Source organism: Amblyomma americanum, chromosome 8, assembly GCF_052857255.1.
Source record: "Amblyomma americanum isolate KBUSLIRL-KWMA chromosome 8, ASM5285725v1, whole genome shotgun sequence".
Lineage (NCBI taxonomy): Eukaryota > Metazoa > Arthropoda > Arachnida > Ixodida > Ixodidae > Amblyomma > Amblyomma americanum.
The window spans coordinates 75,439,426-75,461,175 of record NC_135504.1 but is presented as its reverse complement, the minus strand read 5'-3'; the positions used below and the strand labels follow the sequence as shown (position 1 = coordinate 75,461,175).

The 21,750-nt window shown below is 47.7% G+C and overlaps 1 protein-coding gene across 5 annotated transcripts in view; it reads left to right on the top strand.

Moving 5' to 3' along the window:
- LOC144101941 (uncharacterized) overlaps window positions 1-21,750 on the top strand; it is an 80,233-nt gene that overhangs the window by 44,049 nt on the left and 14,434 nt on the right. For all 5 annotated transcript variants that reach the window (XM_077635182.1, XM_077635181.1, XM_077635185.1 and 2 more), the window contains exons 3-4: window positions 1,424-1,790; window positions 20,120-20,279. In XM_077635182.1, coding sequence (XP_077491308.1) covers window positions 1,424-1,790; window positions 20,120-20,279 — 527 coding nt within the window. The remainder of the gene's footprint in view (window positions 1-1,423; window positions 1,791-20,119; window positions 20,280-21,750) is intronic.

Sequence of the window (21,750 nt, the reverse complement as noted above, 5' to 3'; positions counted from 1 at the left end):
AGACTCTCGACTGGGTTTATTATTATTATTATTATTATTATTATTATTATTATTATTATTATTATTATTATTATTATTATTATTATTATTATTATTATTATTATTATTATTATTATTATTATTTTGCCCAGTACCTTTGGTCAACGATCCAGATTACTAATCAGCACCTCCCGTATAATTTTTTAAATAAACTGTCATGGCTCTGCGCGCCACCGATAAGGCACAGTTCTATGAAACTACGTTAGCGCAAAATACGAGACATTCACAAACAAGGCGGACAAGACAACGCGCAAGAAAACAGTTGCTCATGAGCTCCTGTCTCTGGATAGGCGAGTGGCTGGCTAGGCGCCGCCGAAGGATCGTGAGCGATGCCTGCAGGGCGGAGCGGACACGCTGGCTATGACGGCTTCCAAGCGAACCACTGGATATGCGTCTACGGTCTACACGGTGGTGAAACACTTCAAAGAGAACGACATTCGTTTGCTGCAAGCCGACAAGGAGGGTGGCTTTGTGGTGATGCCGGAAGGGGATTATAATGAAAAAACTTGTCGTGCCGTTGAGAACTTTAAAACTATTAAACTCAAGCCCGTGAAGGCGAAGTCAAGAGCCATTGCCCTCTGCAACGAATTGGAACTGCAAAGGTTTTCAAAGTCTATGTTAGCGACTGCATGGGCAAAAGAAAGAAAGAAAGGGAGAAAGAAGGAAAGAAATAAAGGAAGAAAGAGAAAGCAAAAAATAAAGAGTGAAAGCAAGAGGGAAAAAGAGGAAGAATGAAAGGAAGAGAGGAAGAAGGAAAGAAAGAAGACAGCTTTTCCATTCCATTAAAACGTGTAAACTTTAAACTGCAAAATGACGCGATCACGTTGTCACATTTTGGTCTAAACAGCTGACTGCGCTCCTGAAAAGGCTGCCATTTGAGAGTCGTGCGTGATTGCTGAAAAAAAATGGCAGGAAAAATCCCACAGGAACTGTTCCCAAACGCCATGCACGAAAATTGATAGAAGGAGCACATAATGAGCGTCGCACCATCCAAACTGCGGCATACCGCCTTCGGCGTTCCAATTTGAAGTGTTGATTTATACGTGCTGTCCTTTACATTCTCCAACCACACAGTGATACCGCAGGAATGGGTTCGCGAGCTATGAAATGTATCATGTGCACCGACATTAAACAGCATAATAAAAAAAAAGATGCCAGATACCAACAAAGTACATGAAGTACTAACGGTGTCCCCATTGGTCAAAATGTGTTTAAAGTGGGAGAATGAGTGGGACCGGGCGAATAATATCAGTGTTCGATTACGCGTGGAAGTAAACAGCAATAGAAATGAGCTGTCCTTGCTGAACTATTTCTGTGCAAACCTGACCGGCTAGCGCTGCAGGCGAGTTGAGACATATGTCCTGATTGGAAAACTTCCACGCAGCTTCACATTGAAGCATCTGCTTCCCCGGCTGCCTCCTTGGTGTGAGAAGCTGGTGGCCGTCGACAACTCGGAGTCCATGCTCAAGTTTGCCCGCGAGAACCGCTCGGACCCGAAGATAGAGTACCAAGGCCTCGATGTGCTCGCGGACGAAGCCGTGGCAAGGTTCGTGCGGGCCGAGGGTCGCTTCCAGAGGGTCTACTCTTTCCTGGTCCTGCACTGGATTGCCGACCACCGCCACGCGTTGAGAAACATCGAGGCGCTGACGGCCCCGGCGGGAGAGTGCTTCCTCGTCTTCAGCAACAACCTGGCCGTATTCGACGTCTTCACTGCCATGATGAGATCGGCCCGATGGAGCAAGTACTCTGACGTGAGTTTCTGGGAGAATGGCGGGGGGGTACACTAAAACCTTCCAAATGAGCTGTTCATTTCCTAGTCAAAAAGTACGACCGAGTCGGGCCCCAAAATATTTCCTGTCCTCCCATAAAGACGGATTTTTCCGTCGTAATCTGACGCTGTCTGCTGCCGCGACAGACAGGTTGTGCTCTTAGTATACGAGCGCCTCCACAATACCACCGAAAGTTCGTTGTTACTGCAAGGCTTTGTACCAAAATACTACAAAAATATCGGTTTTGAAGACAGAAAACTTTGTGTTGTCTTTTTGGTTCCCGATGGAAATATAGGAATAGGAAGTCCATATGCTATGGAAGTATAAATATGAAACCGCACACTTCCACAGTTTCCACATGGTTTGTATATCATGTGCTGAACGTCATACAATGTCTTTATGAATTAGAGTTTTCTGTATGTGTTGTCCTAGCAGGCTCCGTATGTTCCATCTGGTCTCTTTATGAGCTGCTCGGAAAGCATGGGATTATAGGAATCGTTACATGGAAGACATCTCAAAGACATGGGGGGGAGGGGGTGAATGAGTGCGCAAGCTGCTGCGTATTTTGAGTGCCTACGCCTGTTCACTTATAAATATTCATCATCATCAGCCTAACTACACTCACTGCAGGATCACGGCCGCTCCCACATGCCTCCAATTACTGCTTGTCGCCGGCCGCGGCAAACTACCCCGCCCACCCCCTCCCCATCCCCGCAAACCTTCTAATCTCATCCGCTCATCTTTCTACCGCCTCCCACTACGTTTGCCTTCTCTTGGTATCCACTCCATTACCCTTAACGGCCATCGGTAATCTTGCGTTCGCATTAGATGCCCTGCCCAAGCCCATAGCTCTTCCTGGTTTCGACTACGATCGATATTGTCACGAAGATGTGACTGCGATCCGGAGAGCAGAAGGGCAGCTAAAATAGCGTCTAGACAAAACACTATTCGGGCTCACTTGCGCTCATAATAGACTGCATCACTCGGCGGCGGCGCAGCAACCAGCTTGCTCGGCGGTCGTTGAACGGAATGCCCGCCGCTGTCGGCCATGCTCAATTTAAAGCTGATAGCGAAGTGTGGAGATGCAAAGTTATTAGAACATTCCGGAACAACGTAGGATCAGCTCTGCCTGGCTGCGATCAATTAATATAAATCTGGTCGCGTCTTGCATTCACAAAATGTTAAAGCGGCGTGCCGGCAGCTTTGAAGAATTAACAAACACTGCAAAGATTTGCGGCAATATCATTAACCCGCGTTTGCTCTCTGACCCAATCTGCCCTCTTCCTGTCTCTTAATGGTACATCCATGACTTTCCTCTCCATAGGTTGCTACACTATGCTCAATTTGAGATGAACAATTTTCGTCAACCTCCAAGTTTTTGCCCCGTAGATTAGTACCGATAAGATACAGTTGTTATACAGGCTGTGTCATCTAAGATTTTACGCAATTTTTAAAAACAGGTTTTTTGAGTTAGAAGAGCGCTTTTCGTCATAGCATTGTCAGCCGTATAGTACATCACAATACAGCTAATGCGTGCTAAATAGCAGGATGGTTAACGAATATTAAATACTTAACTTTTTAACTATTACTGTTAGTCTCCTTAAGTAATATTCATATCAGTTTTTATTCCTATAGCGCAATTTCCCTCAATGCTGTGCCCATCAAATTTAGGCAACATCGCGACAAAACAGATGCGCTTTCGAGAAGCTTGCAGGCAAAGCAAGTGCTCCAGTGCACATAACTCGTAGTTGGGCCACAGCACCGAAGATAACAGCGTTTTCGAAATTCTAAAAACTGATATGGATATTACTTACAGTGGGCTACACGCCTCTCAATAATTAAGGAGACTAACAGTAGTAGTTAAAAAAACTTTTCTATATTAGTCAACAAGCCTGCTAATTAGCACGTTTTAGCTGTATACCGATGTACACCTCTAACAATGCTGTGTCGAAAAAAGCGCTTTTCTAATTCAGAAATCCGGTTTTTAAAACATATTTAAAGTCATAGGTGAGATACCCTGTACACTATCCTCTTGAGGGATATTCGTAAACTACTATTCATCCCCCGAATTTATATTTCGCCGGGCGCCCACAACAGCCGCTTTTGCAGTGCGCTGTATTCATTTAGCGACAGGACACTACGTGCGCTCCGCATTGTAAATGCAGTGTTCCTCATTTTAAATATGTTCAGTGTCACTCGCACCGGTTTGTAATTTGGGCAGAGCTCTGACTCCCGCTTGCGAAAGGCGCAAGCCTGTTCACTGTTTTATATTTTTGTAAATATTCGAAATAATGCACAAAACTTCCCCTGGTACTTTCTCTCTACACGGCTCCCCTCTGCATTCTTCTCCTTGCTTTCCTCTCCCTGTCCCTTTATTTCCAGCGGCCGCAGCTCGCGTGATATTAGAAAGCAATGGCAGCGGCTGCCAGAACCTTTTCCTTTCATTTTGTATTTTTTTGCAATAATAAACCAAGATCCACTACTAGGGCTTGCCATATGCGCACCGACCCACTCTTATTCTCCTGTTACTTCACTCTCGTGGCCCATGTCTGCAGTCAAATACCTGCTCTAAGTAAATGTATTCTCTCACCACATGTAGCGCTTCGATGTCTATATGTAAACAGCTGTTGCCTTCCCAGACCGTTGAACGTTACTTTAGTTTTCTGCATATTAATTCCCAGACTAACTGTTTTGCATTGCCTGTCTATATCCTCGATCATGCTTTGCAATTCGTCCCCTGAGTTACTTGGCAAGACGTTGTCATCTGCGAACCGTACTTTACTGCGTATTCTTCATTAATATTTATCACCAGTTCTTCCCAATCTAGTTGTCTGAATGCGTCCTGTAAACACGCGGCTTGGGCAAATAGCATTGGCAAGATCGTCTTCCTGCCTAAAGGCCTTTTTGTAAGAATTTTATTACTTTCTTTATCGAGGAATACGGTAGCTGTGCAGCTGGCATAAATATATTCTAGTATTTTACATATGAATCTTCTACGCCCTGATTCCGCAATGCCATTATATCAGTTTGCATAATTTCGAAAATGTCATAATTTACTTATTAGATTGATAAATTTAATGAAACGAAGGCAAAGAGGTCCGCCAGATTGATTGATATCTGGCCTGCTACTCTGCACTGGGGAAGGGGAGGAGAAGAAATAGGGTCGTGATGGGTGGCAATGTGGTGAGAAGGGAGATGAGAGTATGTGCTCGCGCATTTGATGGCATCACAACCACGAGTCGAGGCCCATGTCACTCAAAAGGAGTGAAAACGCCTGCACTGCCGGGGCTGCTTGCCAACTCTGCGGCCAAGCGCCTAGCAGTACGTTCTCCGAGAGTGGCCTGCTGTCCAAACGCTGCATGGAAGTAGGCAATGTGATTTGGTGCGCATATACTGGGAAAACCACTTGTGCATCCGCCACAGTCTCCGTTATGCTACACGTGAAATAATCCAGAGATTAAATGTACGTACTTTCGCGTGAAAGCGACGTCTAAACGAAGTCTGTGTATCAAACAAGCATCAGGCCGCGGAATTCCACGCGGTGCCCAAAATTGCACACTCGGATCTAGTCTTTTCAGGCAGATGTTCCGAGTGTCTGGCTGGGCCCAGTAACTCGCCGTTTAAGTCTTCATACAGTTCGAGAAAAGGCAAGCGGAATCTGGTCTAGAGAAAGGAACAACTGTACAGAGGCCATTGCTGAGAGCGCCCTTTGCTTAAGCATCTGCCCTCTCGTTTTCATCCAGCCTGTAGTGTAAATTCAATTCGGAGACTTTTTTTTCTTGAGCAGATGAAAGGAGCTCAGCGCTCTCTATTTCCAGATACTGATAGGTGGTGTGGTGTAGAAACCGCCCTAAAATTTGTAGTCCAGGCTTGGAGTTCGTAAATATGCACCACCTTTGAGGTTGCTCCCCGCGGACGAGCCGAATCGCTTCCCCAAGACCAACAAGTTCAGCAGCGGTTGATGTTGAAACATGACCTAGAATGAAGTCTAGAGTTACCTGCCGATATGGTATCACCGCACCTGCTGTCGATGCCATTGGTGACACAGATCCGTCAGTGTATACATCAACGTAGTTCGGATATTCTGACCAGATATACGCCACAGCAAGTTTCTTCAGTGTCCGACTGACATCATGGATTTCTTTAGTATTCCGAGAACATGCAGCCATGCCGAAGGCTGATGCATCACCTACGGTGGCTCGACCGGATGATATGAAAATGGACAGCCTGATGGTATTTTAGGCTGATGGCAGGGCAGTGGACTTGAATAAGTGCTATCCGGCCGGTCATGCAGAATCTGCTTCCTCAAGCGTGCCATAGTTAAGATGCACCGCGTAAATCCAAGGCGTGCCTTGAGCGCCGGCGCTTGAACGCTATTTAAAGACCGCAAGCAAGAAATGTCCATGTTAGACAGTGCTTGGAGGCTGTATCGGATGTAGCCTACGAACACAGTCTGGGGTGGTCGTATATCAGCTACTTCTGGTAAAGTACGCAACTTGAGAGTCCCTCGACTCCCTTTACATGCAGCTGCTCGGATAATCATGATGTGACGTTCCTTGTGTGTGCTACGAGGGTCCGCGTTCGACGGCGCGGCGTAGACGGAGCCCCCAGTGGCGGCGAAAGCACAACCGGACCCCCTTTCATGTTTCTACTGTATATGGCTGCAAGCAACTTGAGTGAGATTGCTTTTGGGCCTGCCGCCGTGGACCGCACGGAGACGACCAGAACGAAGGGGTTTAAGCACAACCGGATCCCCTTTCCATAGTGTCGGCACGAGTCGAACGGGATGAAAACGCGGAGGATGCTTTTGGGGCCCTGAAAAGGAAGCTAATGAGTGCACCGCCGTTGCGCCACCCGGATTTTAATTTGGCCTTCGTTATGGCCACAGATGCGTCAAAGTTCGCAGTTGGTGCCTCGCCGTTGTCTGGGCAGTAAAGCACTTCAGATGCTACCTTTACGGCCGCAAATTCAAGCTAGTCACAGACTGCCATCCTCTGAAATGGGTGATGAGTGTCAGGGACCCTAGCTCGCGACTCGCTAGATGGAATCTACACCTGCAGGAATACTGCTTTGAAGTTGAGCACAAGTCAGGAAAGACACATCTGAATGCTGATGCACTCAGCCGCACAGCTACCGTGGCAGCTATAGATGAGCTTGTCCCCGTAGTCGACCCCGCCGAATTACGCACAGAGCAGTGCAAAGATCCTGACCTGAAGCGAATAATCGAAAGCTTAGAGGGCGCACCGTCTCACCCCGAACAGCTAGGTTATTTCATTGGCAAAGACGGCACCCTGTGTCGGCGCACGAGGCCAACCAGGAAAGGGAGACCAGAGAAAACCGCTTGGGAGAGAGTCGTCATACCTCGGTCGTGGACAGAAAGGGTTCTTCGCGCGTTTCACGATGCGCCATGCGCCGGTCATTTTGGCGTAGCGAAGACACGCAGGCGTGTGGAGCGTTTATACTTTTGGAGTGGCATGCGACAGGATGTTAGAGACTACTGTGCGAAGTGTCATTCCTGTCTCGAAAGAAAAACACCCAAGGGACGAAGACCAGCTCCAATTCAGCCGTTCCCTGAGGTTTCGGCTCCCTTCGAGCGGACAGGTATGGACATAATGGGCCCATTGCCCACGACCACTTCCGGAAACAAGTACATTTTAGTATTTGTCGATCACCTTTCAAAATACGCGGAAGCGGTAGCACTCCCAGATCAGAAGGCAGACACGGTTGCAAGAGCATTTGTCGAACAGATCGTGCTCCGACATGGACCCCCGAGGCAACTCTTGACAGATCGGGGAACGAACTTCGTGTCGCAGCTAATGAGGAGAGTTTGCGAGCTGCTTAAGATCGCTAAGAAGCAGACAACACCGTACCATCCGGCTTGCAACGGCGCGGTGGAGCGACTGAACCAAACCGTGGCCGGGTTCCTGTCGCATTTTGTTTCGCGCGACCAGCGGGACTGGGACTTGTGGCTCCCGTATGCAATGTTTGCCTACAATTCCGCAGCACACGAGAGCACGGGCGAATCGCCATTCTTTCTTCTCTACGGCCGAGACCCGGACCAGCCTAGTGAAGTGCCAGAGGGCCCCCGTCGTGTCCCATACGCTTCACCGGACGACTATAAGGTTGAGCTAGAATCGCGCTTGCAAGTGGCGAGGGACATCGCAAAGGAGACCTTAAAGAGAGCGGCGAAGCGCAGGAAGGAGGTGCACGATCGCAGTACTAGAGACGCGCCGTTTGATGTGGGGGACAGCGTGTACATTGAAAACTGCCAAAGGCAGATTGGGCTAGCTCGTAAGTTCCAGACGAAGTGGAGAGGACCGTGCGAGGTTGTCGAGAAGCTTTCTCCGGTAAACTTCAGAGTCCGAGACGTCAACCGGCGCATGATAAGGATACACGCAAATCGCCTCAAGTCGGCACCGGTTCAGTATTCACGAAATGAGGAAAGGGAAAGCGCGGATTTTGATGGGGACAGAAGTGAAGCGGAGCGCGCAGATAGTTCGCAAGAAACGCCCTCTCCTGCATTTGTTCGGCAGGCGCCAGAGGTGACGGCCGGAATGCCACCGGATTTACTTCAAGCATTGCTAGAAGAAGAAGCGCGCGAGGTTGCCGCGCAGATAACGCCAGGAGAGGCTCCTGCCACGAGCCCTCGCGAGTCTCAAAGCAGACAAAGGGTCACAGACTTACTTGGTATGACTCATGAAGGCCGATATCCGCTGCGAAATCGGAAAGCTAAGTCGGACTAATGGCGTAAACAGAGCGGAGTTGTGAACTGGTTAGAATTGTGTAATGCCGCAGCTCATAACTTTGCTATGTGCTTATGTGTTAAGATATCGGAGTTGGTAGTTAAACCTTTCTGTCATTAAGTAACACCTTCAGAGGAGAGCATGCGGAGCGCATGCAGAACCTGCCCTACTTCCTTTCGTTATCTATATTTTTGTCTGCGCCGTGATCGTGCTAGAAGTGGGAGCTCCTTTGTAACTGTGGTAAATTTATTTCGTCCAGTTTGGACTAGAAAGGAGAGGCTTGGGTGCTCAGTTTCATGTTTATCTGTAAAAGAAGATCAGTGCTGCCCCTGGAGACGCCAGTTATGACAGCGGAGGCATATGGTGTTGTGCAGTGGTGTTGAGTGCAGCGAAAAGTGTTTTGTCGGACGCACTGTGCGAGGCGATTCAGAAAGACAAGGGGAGCTGCATGGACTCAAATGTTCGGAGAACATTCTTCTGGAGGGTGAGCGAGTGTGACGTTCCTTGTGTGTGCTACGAGGGTCCGCGTTCGACGGCGCGGCGTAGACGGAGCCCCCAGTGGCGGCGAAAGCACAACCGGACCCCCTTTCATGTTTCTACTGTATATGGCTGCAAGCAACTTGAGTGATATTGCTTTTGGGCCTGCCGCCGTGGACCGCACGGAGACGACCAGAACCAAGGGGTTTAAGCACAACCGGATCCCCTTTCCATAGTGTCGGCACGAGTCGAACGCCGCCGCCGCCGCCGCAGCGGGGAGACGGGCGTTATCTTCCCCAATTGCCGTGGCCGTTCCAAGGGGGCCTCGTTTCGGCGGGCCTGGCCCCGTGGCAAGACGGCGGGCATCATCAATCAAGCCTCCCGAGCACATCCCAGGACAGGGGACCACTTTCCCGGCCTTTTAGTGACCTCGCGTTCCGGCCTTGAGGGGCGAGTGTCATTTGATGGAGGCCGGTGACCCGCGGGAACCGACAGCGGGCCAGAGCGCGCCTTACCACCGCCGACGCTATGCGCTACCTCGACGACAACCTTCTTTCCCTCGGACTCAACACGTGAGGGGGGCGAGACCATAAGTGCGGTGGTGTGTTTGTGCGCCCAAGTGAAAGCCCTAGCCCACCCCCCCCCCCCACTCCGGCGTGGGCGTCCTCACCCTAGGGAGTGTGGGGATAAGAGGATATAAAAATCGACAAGGAGTACCGAAGACGGCACGCACAGGACGACATCGTTCGCCAAGGGGGCCTTCAGCGCCGAAGCCCTACGGCGTGCAGCTTCTGCCAGCAACCGTTCGAGCTCAACTCCGGAGCCCCTCCATCGTCCCCATGAAGTCGTCGGCGCGTAAGCTCGGACGCCCCAGCCTCTGATGCATAATCATAATCATGTGTAATTATTGAATATATCTGTTTGTTTAAACTGAGCCATACGGTGTCTCTTTGCCTCTCCGTCCCGTGTGGACCTGCGCATTATGGGGGGGGGTCATCACAATGACATGCAAAGTATATTGTGACGCTATCACAAACAGGTTCCAGGTTCCAATAACGATAAGTTCAATATGTAAACGTTGAACATGGCATTGCGCAGAGGCTGCCTCTCCTAAAAGAGAAGAACGTGAGGGCACAGAAGAGGAAATGAATACAACTATATATAACAGTTTATGCAGTCATACATAAGTACAGGAGCATATGAAAGCCTTAAATTTTGAAGGGTCCATACTTCGGATATCAATGCCTATTTCATTTGCGGTATTTAATAATCCGGCAAATTATTCTCAAGCACTTGTTTGCCGTAATATGTCATCACGTCCTACATTTCCGTGCGGCGTGTATTGTAGGCGTGTACATTATGATTTAGGTAGCTGACTTCCGCTAACATAAATTATGTTTCTTTCTACTGAAGTAAAACTGCCTCGCAAGTCTACATGTGTAAAGGTCATTAATTTTTGTTATGTGGTACCTCTCGACGATAGCGTCAATTTGTTCAGTGTGGGATGCATTGCCAGTATATGCATAGCAGCCTTTGCTGCCTGACTTGTGTATTATTAAGGCTTATTCGCGTTGTTGTACCTTATATACTGAATGACCGTAATTAATATGCGAGGCAAAGAAAGCAGTGTGTAGTGGTATTTTCAGTGAAGTAGAAAAAAATGTCTATTGCGACTTAACAGATGCTCTGCATGGCATCCTGGGGACTGAGCCTGTGTGTTCATTCCATTGTAAGCTGCTGGAGAACATTACATCTAGAAATTTAATTGTGCTCGCGACCTCAATATCCATAGACTCAAACATTACCATCTCATGCTATGTGATTTATTTACTTTGAGTCGGCAAAAATTACAGCTTTAATTTTGTATCAGTTACCTGCAGGCAATTTTTTTGCCCAATTGGAAGCCTTCAAAGAAGTTAATTTGACATTTTTATTAATTCTGTCTAATTGTAGAACGATAAAAAATGCTTGTGTCATGTGCATACTTTGCAAATTTGGCTTGTTGATAAATACTGTATCATTAACAACGAAGTTGAAAACTAGCGGCCTGAGGATAATTCCCTGTACACCTAAGAATATTTCTTTGGTCCACGATTTCATTTCATTTATTGAGGTGTAACTGGGAACTGCGTCGCCGCTGCAGCGCAGGGAATTCTGGGACGCACATGGTCAGAAGCGAAACCTTGCGGTCAGAAACGGCTCGAGCCGCAGGTTCGCGTGATGCAGACGTCCATTCACAGCTCTGGACAGGAAACGAGAACGTGTGATGGGTGGTGCAAGCGTTGCTGCAGCTCGTTGTGTTTCGGCCGTATGCGACCCTGAAATTGCTTGCGCTGCAGCGGCGACAAGAATGGCATTTACCCAGATTACAAAACCTGATATGGATGTTACGGTGAGCTACAAGACTCTCAGTAAATGAGTAGCCCAAAAGTTATAGCTAAAAAGGTAACAAATAAATATTAGCTAATCACCCGGCAAGCAAGCGTGGCCATTTATGTGGACTAGAGGACCGCGGTTCTTCACGCCATGTTTTGTTCTGTCCCTAGCACGATGCGGGCGCTTGTATTTCGGCTGTTAATTTCGTGCGCCCGGCTGATATTGCGATCGTGTTCGAGGCCTTTCACTATAGCGTCCTCAGATTCCAGCTCCGAGTACGCGCTCAGACGCGCTAATACATGTATGTGGCGAACGAGATTGGCAAGGTGCTAGCTGAGCGCGTTACGAGAGCGTATACGGCATTGATTGCGTTCTGCGCAGAAGAAAGGCGGATATGCCTTCGGGAATACTTGACATGTCCTTCATTAAAAGCCCTCACGAGCACATTGCTCGAGGCATCTGTGCGGACATATATACATGTGGCCACACAGTTGTCGCTTATACGGCACCCGATCTAGACGTGTGCTGATTCGGTCGTTGCCGGCCACCGTACAGCTTGATGCTCGGGCCTTCTGCCCCAAATGCTTAAAATAGCTGAGAACAACCGTACGCATGCATCTCCTCACATAAAAAAAAAGAAATTACAGCGCGGATCATCATGCATACACACGCGGTACGTGAGGCGCCGACACGCAAGTACGAATTGTAGCGCCTTTCATTCGATGCAAGTCCTCTGCGGTAAAGCTGTAGCATTACAAATACGCTACGCAGCTAAATTTGTACAGTACACCCGCTTGTTCAAGATTAGCGTTCATTCAGCTGATCGCTTTTGTCGAGATTATGCGTGCATGAATTCCTTCCCGGCAGCAAAAGCCGGCGGCCGACAGACTACAGTTGAACGGAACATAATAATAATAATTGGTTTTCGGGCAAAGGAAATGGCGCAGTATCTGTCTCATATATCGTTGGACACCTGAACCGCGCCGTAAGGGAAGGGATAAGGGAGGGAGTGAAAGAAGAAAGGAAGAATGAGGTGCCGTAGTGGAGGGCTCCGGAATGATTTCGACCACCTGGGGATCTTTAACGTGCACTGACATCGCACAGCACACGGGCGCCTTAGCGTTTTTCCTCCATAAAAACGCAGCCGCCGCGGTCGGGTTCGAACCCGGGAACTCCGGATCAGTAGTCGAGCGCCCTAACCACTATGCCACCGCGGCGGGGCGAACGGAACATCTCCCGATTCTTTTCTGAGTACAGCCCCCAGGAGTCCACGAGCGTAGAAATCCCAACGACCAGAGAGCAGAGTATCACCATGCAAGGTCTGTCGTCTGCGGTCATGCGTCAGTAACACTTACTGCGTAGTAAAAACACGCGATAGTCAGAGGGTACGGCGTGTCGTTTGATGAGCCACGCAAGGGCAGTCTTTTTCCCTCCGATGCGGTGTCGACTGAAAGACGTTAGATTGAATTGCTGGTCGCATGCTTTTGAGCATTTCTCAAAGCTTACACAGCACACTGTGCACCGAAGGCACACGCTAGCGTTGTCGTCGCCGATGTGTACGGGTGCGAGCACGATCAGCTGTTTGTTCCGCAGTCTGCGGCAGCCCTCAATAACTTCAGGTCGCTGTTTTAGATCTCAGGCAGCCTATTAATTTCTGCCGTACGCGTACGTAGCAACGAGACGCAGCAGAACGCGAAGCTACGGAGAGCATATGCCCTCCGTGATCCGTGTGTTTGCCGCCGTGATTGCCGCCAGCATAGAGAAAGGAAAGAACTCCATGGACGGCAGGTTGGTTCTGGTGGCCGACAGCCATGATGCGCTTTCATGTCAGGAGCGAACTTTCTGCCAGCCAGTGGGCTACCCATATCGAAAGCGTTACGACAAGGCCGCCGAGACTAGCGTTGCAAACAATATTCTTTGAAAGGTAAAGCTTCGTTAAATCAGCTGTTCTGATATTTTTTCCCCCGCTCAGTTAGCCGAAAATGTTGTAAAGCGCTTCAGTTGAAGCAGACGAAACGGCCGGAACGGCATATTCAAAGGGCCCGCGCTTCTTGCAACTGCTCTCCTCGACCAGGCGCTGCCTCGACGGTCTCGTCGTGACGCTTTCCGCTACCGAAAACAGATGGCGCCACGGCCGCCCTTCAGCCAAAAAGCGTCGATTACGGGTGTTGGTTGCCGATATCTACGTAGACGATTATGTTTTCGCATCATGCACGGCTCAACTAAGTAAGTAACATTGTCAAAATAACTACGATACAAAAGTTACCATAATACGCAAGCTCTGTGTGCAGTTTCACGGCAAATGAGCTAGCGGTTGAGGCAGGAAATTTTTTAAAATCTTCACGATAAAAACGCACAACACCGTATAGAGTTTTATGTGCGCCGAGTCGTACAGCTACACTGCAACAGATTTGTTTTTAAATATGTGTTTCTTCTACAGCACATTTAGAGAAGACTGTCATGAAAATCTCAATTGAACCAAGTGCATATGTTTACGTAAATTCTGTGAGCACAATGTGCACGCGCAACCTTTGCAGAACACAGCATCACTCGAAGCCATGTGTAACAAGGGACGTCTTGGGATAGCGCTGCTGAACACACATGAGCTATTTCACTCATGCGTATTCATCACATGCAGGGCACATCCAACCTAGCTCACTTTCCCCCTAGTTCCAAGCACGGTCACCTATTTTCTCCTGGATATAGTCTAACGAGTGTGACCAACATAATGGGAAAAGTCTTGGTCTTTGCACTGCATTGGTTGTTTAATATCTTCAATTGTCACAGCAATGCATTAACACCACAAATGCATTTGGTCAGAAACATTTATTACGGCTCTCTGGACCAACATAAGCAACCACTGAACACATATGGAGCGTATTGCTACGGTAGCAGTGTGCCAATAAAAACACCGGCACCCCACACTGATACCAGAACAAATGTTTCAGATAAAAAAGTGCTTTGTGTCAATGTTAATTCCTAGCTGTCGTCTGCAGATATTACGGTTCCACAAAAAAGTTTGTTCATAAGACTGGCCTGCACAGGTTACATAATTTGAAGAGCAAAATTTTCTACCATCTGCAAACACAGGATGTCCTGCTGCTGACGCAGTTTAAAAATTTAGACCATGTATACTTCATGCAGACAGGACATAAATTAGCACTAAAACTAAATATGCAGTGTGCAATCAACCTATGAAACCAAATGATAGTGCAGAGTGAAAAACATCTACAAAGAAAATCACAAAAAGCATGCACATAAATGCATTACTCGATATGAAAATAGGGGGGGGGGGGGGGGGGGGACACATTCTGCGCTTTGAGAGAATAAATTTTGCTACCACCTGTACACACAAGATTCTCTGCTACTAGTGCAAGAGACAGAAATCAAGCAGGGGTATACACAGAAAGGAAATGAATTACCACTGGAATAAAATATGTGAAAACGCAAATACATGTGCAAAGCAATAAAGTGCACGCGCCTGGTTATATTCTCCTTATTTGCTCGAAATGCTTCACAAGATTGTTAAAGAAAGCCAAACACTTGTTCACTGGCTGTGGTGGTGCAGAGGCTGGAGAATTTAGCTGCTTAGCATGAGTTGCAAGTATTATTTCACCTTTAGCATTCACATTTCATTGGGAACAAGAAGCAAAAATGTCCGAGTGCTGAGCGCCAGTGTTAAGGAGCCCAGGTGGATGTCATCAGTTTGTGACAGGTGTTCAGTGTGGCATCTCCTGTAGCTACAACACAGCTTCAGGACATGAACTCCACAAAAAAGTCGCCATTAATAATATCAGATTACACATCTGCACATAGATCAATTCTTGCGTGATCACAATAAGTCATGGTAGAGAGTGGGCAGGCAGGTGAGTTTTTTTGGCAACACAAATTGAAGACTAAGACAAATCACCTGGTCCAAACGCTGTCAAAAGCATTGAGGCTTTCCTCGCTAGTTCATTTTGTGGTGACCACAGTCATGCCACGCTAGCTTGAAAGAATGGACGAGGGTTCTTCAAGCATTCTCTAGCACAGCATGCAAGAGAGCACACAAACACATGAAGAAAACAGTATATCTGTGATGCAATAGCAACATATGCAAATTACATATACGATACCCATCTTCCGATCTCAATGAAGAACCTGAATTTGAAGACAGACAGATGATAAATTTATTTGAAAACTCTTACTATATAATCAGCCTGGAGATTTACGCAAAATACAAGGTTGCAATGTAGAATTCTTTAACTGCAAGTAATGGTAAAGATGTTGGTCTGATAGTTTTATTTATTTATTTATTTATTTATTTATTTATTTATTTATTTATTTATTTATTTAAATACCCTAAAGGCCCAAGTGGGCATTACATAGGGGGGGAGGGCATGAAAACAACACAATACAGATTATTGGCACACAGTAGTTAACAAATACAAAGAATAACTATATATACAAATTGCAAGTACACATCACTGCAGTCGCTGAAAGATACATAGGTTCAGCGTATAAGACTTAATGCTTCAACAATACTGAAAATATCACGGTGAATTTTGTAGGCCAAGGTGCGATGAAAGTTTTGTTTGGAAATGTGATAACTCAGTTTCAGAAACTATGTCAGCCGGTAACGAGTTCCACTCTGCCATAGATAATAGTAAGGGTGATGTTTGATATTTCAGTGTTCGTGCGAAGATGGGTTGCACTTTGTGGGAATGATCAGACCGGGATGAAACATGATGGGCAGGGGCGATGCGATCAGCTGTGAACGGGGAGCCATCGTAGTACAAGGAATGAAAAAACGATAAACGAGAGAACTTGCGTCGAGTGATAAGGTCGGGAATACTGATAGTTTGCTTCAATAATGACACACTTTCATACGGTGAGTATGAAGAAAGGATGAACCTCACAGCTATATTTAGCACAGACTCAAGACGGTTAATTAATGAAACGCTACTTGGACTCCATATTAAAGATGCATATTCTAAAGCTGACCTTATGAGTGTAGTATACGCGCGAAGCTTTGTCTCGGGGTTGGCAAGATATAGACGACGTTTGATGAGTCCCAGTTTCTTAAATGCTTTGTTTGTGATGTGATTTATGTGGGTGTTCCAGCTTAAATCAGCACTGAGATAAACACCTAGGTACTTAAAACAATCCGTTCTTTCAACTGTATTCTCATTAATTGTGTAGACATTAGAAGGTATATTAGTGCGCGTGGAAAAGTTCATCAACATTGTTTTTTTTATATTAATTTCCACCTGCCATAGCTGGCACCATTCATTTAGGCGCACTAAGTCAGTCTGTAGAATAACTGCATCAAGGGGGGGGGGGGGGGGGTGACTATCCTTCTATAGATTACGCAATCGTCGGCGAACAGTCGCACGTTAGATGATATGTTAGATGCTATGTCATTAATGTAAATTAAAAATAGTAATGGCCCTAAAACGGATCCCTGTGGGATTCCCGATATGACTCGTGAACTGCTCGATGAATACTCTTTCATTTTGACGCTTTGGGAGCGATTACTTAGGAATTCTCCGATCCAACGGGTGATATCGCGGTGCAGTTGTAGGTTGTTAATTTTCTTCATTAGTCTTATGTGGGGAACGCGATCGAAAGCTTTTGAAAAATCTATAAATATGGCATCAGTATATATTAATTCGTGTACCGATTCATGAAGATCTGTTAAGAGCTCAAATAGCTGTGTTTGACAGGACTTTTTTTGCCTAAAGCCATGCTGGTTAGCAATAAGCAAGTTATTGGCGTTTAGGTGGGCCATTATGTTTGAGTAGAGGATATGTTCAAGCAACTTGCAACAAATCGATGTTAGTGATATGGGGCGATAATTTTCCGGTGACGTGCTATCACCGGATTTAAAAACTGGGCTGACGTTTGCGGTTTTCCAGTCATCGGGAATGCATCCTGTATCTAAAGACTGCTGAAATATTAAAGTTAGTAAGGCAGCCGACACGTGCGCGGTAAGTTTAAGAAGTTTGGTATTGATACCGTCTGGACCAGGGCTACAATTAAGTGGAAGTCGCTCAATAGCTCGGACAACACCAGCTGCGCTAATGATGATTGGTTCTGATGGATGAAGCACTAACGGTTGTTGAGGTTCACGGTAATTAAAAGGCACTGATTCGGTTGTAAAGGTGTCTGTAAAATGCTTGTTGAATAGGTCAGGCATTGCCTCTGGAGGTGCCACACGTCCGTCCGCATCTTTCAATACTGGTATCTCATGGCTGCCGTTAGAGTTTATCACTTGCCAGAATTTTGCAGGGTTGGTTCTTAACAAGTCGGGTAAAGTGTGGTTAAAAAATTTGTTTTTAGCCTTCTTTATGGCGATTTTGGTCGTAGCAGATACGTCTTTGTACTGTTGCCAGGCGCTGTCAGAGTTGACTTCCTTAGCTCTGCGGTACACTTTTTTCTTTTTGTTTAGACACTTCTTAACATCTTTTGTGAACCAGGGGGAGTCAGTTCTTGTTTTGATGTGTAATTTTGGGATGCAGGCATGCTCGATTTCCTTCAACTTATCGCGAAATAACAACCAATTTTCGTTTGCCGTGCGAGTTACAAAGGTGGTTTGAAAAATATGCGCAAAGTCTCTTAGCATGCGGTTTATTTTTTCATGATCGCATTTCGGGTAGTTTAGGATGCATTTGGTCGAAATATGCTTGGCAGGAACGAATATGGGTACTAAACTGTGGACGAATCTGTGATCGCTTATCTCTTCGAGTACGTAGGTGCGGGAATGAGTAGGAAGGTTTGTAAATAACAGATCTAGAACGTGATCACCTCGGGTGGGCTCCTGTACCAGCTGAGTTAAATGAAACGCTGTCATTGTATCAAGCAGGCGGGAACATTCATGGCGATTCGATAATCACAAAGGGAACAAGGAAGGGAAACCATCAGGGCGCAAGATACCTCAGGTTTTCCCTCCCTTGAACACTTTGTGATTTAACTGAGCAAGATTCATTAAGATTTTCGATAAACAATTGCTATCAAGCTTTTACTATCGTGCATCCTCAATCGCTGTCCCTATCAATCATTTCCCACTCCGTATCTAGCGCGAGCAAAGCAGGGCTTTATACAAGGTATGAGTAATGGTACACGTATTCGCACCACGGTGTTCCGTACTGAACTATCAGCACATAGATTTCGTCCTCATCGTCATCAACCTGACTACACCCACCGCAGTGCAGAGTCCTTTCCCATGTCTTCCCAGTTAACCCTGTCTTTTTTCCAGCAGCGCCCCCTGTATCCCAGCAAACTTCTTATTCTCATCCGGCCACCTAACTTTCAGCCGCGCCCTGCTACACTTGCCTCCTCTCGGAATCCACTCCGTTACCCTTAAGGACCAGCGGTTATCATGCCTTCGCTTTACATGCCCTGCCCAAGCACATTTCTTCCTCTCAATTTCGACTACGATATGATTAACCTGAGTTTGTTCCCTCTTCCACTCAGCCCGCTTCCGGTCTCTTAACGACACACATGTCATTTTCTTTCCATAGCTCGCTGCGTTGCCCTTAGCTTAAGCTGAACCCTTTTCGTTAGCCTCCACGTTTATGTCCCATAGGTGAGTACCGGTAAGATACAGCTGTTGTACACATTTCTCTTGAGGGATATCGGTAAACTCCCATTCATGGCCAGAGAGAACAAGCTCAATGCGCTCCACACCATTCTTATCCTTCTAGTTATCTCCCTCTCATGATCCGGATCAGCGGTCACTACCTGCCCTAAGTAGACAAATTTTTTTACTACTTCCACCACCTCGCTAACAATTGTGAACTGCTGTTCCCCTGCAAGACTGTTGAACATTCCTTTAGTTTTCTGCATGTTTATTTTCAGACCCACCGTTCTGCTCTGCCTGTCCAACTCATTGATCATTCTTTGCAGCTCATCTGCTGAGTCACTTAGCAGGCAATGTGTCCAGCGAATCGCAGATTACTTAGGTATTCTCCATTAACTCTTATCCCCAAGTCTTCCCAATCCAGGCCTCGGAATCACTCCTATAAACATGCGGTGAATAGCATTGGCGATATCGTGTCTCCCTGCCTGACGCCCTTCCTTTTGAACGAGAGCTGTAGCCAGTTTGCTCGATAAGTTCTCCCTCAAGTTTTCAGAGGTATGGAAATGCGCGCCTGTAGCAGAACATTTCTTTTTTTATGTGGGTTTAACTGCCCAAAGAAACTCATGCTATGAGGGACGCCGTAGTGGAGAGCTGCGGAAATTTCGATCACCTGGGGTTCTTTTACGTGCACTGACATCGCACAGTACATGGGCCACAGCACAGCCGAGCGCCTTAACCACTGAGACACTGCGGCGGGCGAGGGAAGAAATCTGATCATTTCTGCAGCGCAACTTCTTACTTCTGTCTTCATTTCGAGCGTTGCAGCTTTCCTTGTGAAAAACGACTAAAGTCATCCCAATTCCAGGGCAAGTCTGTGGCACGTATATACAATGCTCTTTCATTGTTAAGCAGCGGGCAGACGAAAGAAAGAATGCGCAACACAGCGCTTGTGGTGAGTGTTCTTTCGTCTGCTCTGTCTCCAACAGTGAATTAGCGCGAACTTGCCAAAATCGCAGCCTTAACAGTGCTATTGGCCCACGGCACCTCGCGACTAGGTGTACGCGACGCGCAACGCACCTATATTAATGCGAAGTTGGTGCACCGCTCTCTTGACGCACTTGCATTGCTTAAACGGACTGTTCTCTGTTGGACAGGTACTGCTGCGCGTGCTTCCGGAGACCAGAGACATGGAGGACGTCATTTCGCTACGCTCTCATCTCGTAAGCGTCGTGCGAGCGACAAGCCTACTGCCTTTGGCTTGTGAAGTCTTCCGCCTCACTGGAGACATGGGGCTGAGCAAAGAGAGAGCGCTTGGCAAGTATTTTCGTTTACAGCGAAATCTCTTATACGTTGCCCTCCCCGACGCCGGGAGAACACAAAGCATAAACATTCGGTCACGTGACAGGTCATGTGACCAGTCAAGTTTCGTAATGTATCAAGAGCTGCCCACTCATAGATGAGGGCAAAAATGTATGAGAGGCCGCTACGTCTCCTTATTTGAAGCCGGGCGTGGGGGCGCTCCATCACCAGTTGGCAGCAGACGATCTCGCGTCGACAGACGCACCGATGATGCCGACGACGACGCTGCGCCGCTGGCCAAGTTTCCGAGAAAAGGCGGGAACACATGTCCGGCGAGCGCTCCGAATCTGGTCCGGCCCGCCGCGTCCAGCGAAGGTCCGGCGAGCCGCTCCGGCGGGCAGCAGCAGCCATTACGAGCGCGGAGAGCGCCAACGTCACGATGACGTAGAGGTGCTCTTCTGGAGGCAGGCCGGCCTTCCAGCCCGGATGCCGGCCGCGAGCGCTTGAAAAAATGCGCTAGTGTTGTTTGTTCTGCTTCATAACACGCCCTGGGATAGAGGAATGTCAGAAATAGGTCATTTTTGACGATCGTTGGTTAATACCGATGCTGGTGGACGTGATAATTGCGGTACAAGCCGATTTCCTATAGCCGCTTTGCTGTTGCTGCTCGCCTAGCGTCTGCTGGCTCCTCTGCTGAAGGCGGCGTGGAAATTATGAGACGGGATTAACAATAAAGCGGAGATTATAGTAATACCTTGATAATAGAGCGCTGGCCATTTCCCATACGCCCTCAGCTGCAGCATCGATGCGAAACTGGCTAGGCTTATCGACGACCAGGGCAGCCAGGCAGCAGACAAGTTCGTCGCCTGCGGGCGGCGTCGTTGTCAAAAGCTCGGCTCTTGCGCAGGGCATGCTGCCGTTGGTGGAATATAGCAGGCAGTTTCTATGATTTCTTTCCTCCATGACTGCAATACAAGCAAATTTCGTGCCACAACAGCTTTGCAGCGGCCGCTGCCCGCCGCGGCGGTGCGGCTCGCCGAGCGTTCGCTAGCTCCGCTGATGAAGCCGAACTTATTTTAATTTTATTATAAGATAATGCGATGAACAGCTAAAGCAATGTGAAGAGTACAATAAGGCTTTTCTTATAGCACAGGTGACTCCCGAAGCGCAGTCCGCTGCGGCTTCGGTGCGAAACAGGCTATAGGCCTAGCGACGACCAGGGCCGCCAGGCAGCGGCACCGTTCGTTGCTCGACGGCCCCCCGGGTGGCTGCTTTGCCGAAACCTCGCTACTTGCGCAGGCATGCTTTGTCCCTGCCCGAATAGAGCAGTCTTTCTCATAGCTGGGCTGTTTTGTCGTTTCTGGGCGGATGTGAACCGAGACACTGCTGTGCGATGGCAGGATGACACCGGCTGTGGGCCGAGCTTGAGAAAAGCGACGCGCCAGTGCTCACCGTTCCGTGTGTCCCTGCTAGTAGTGGGGCGACA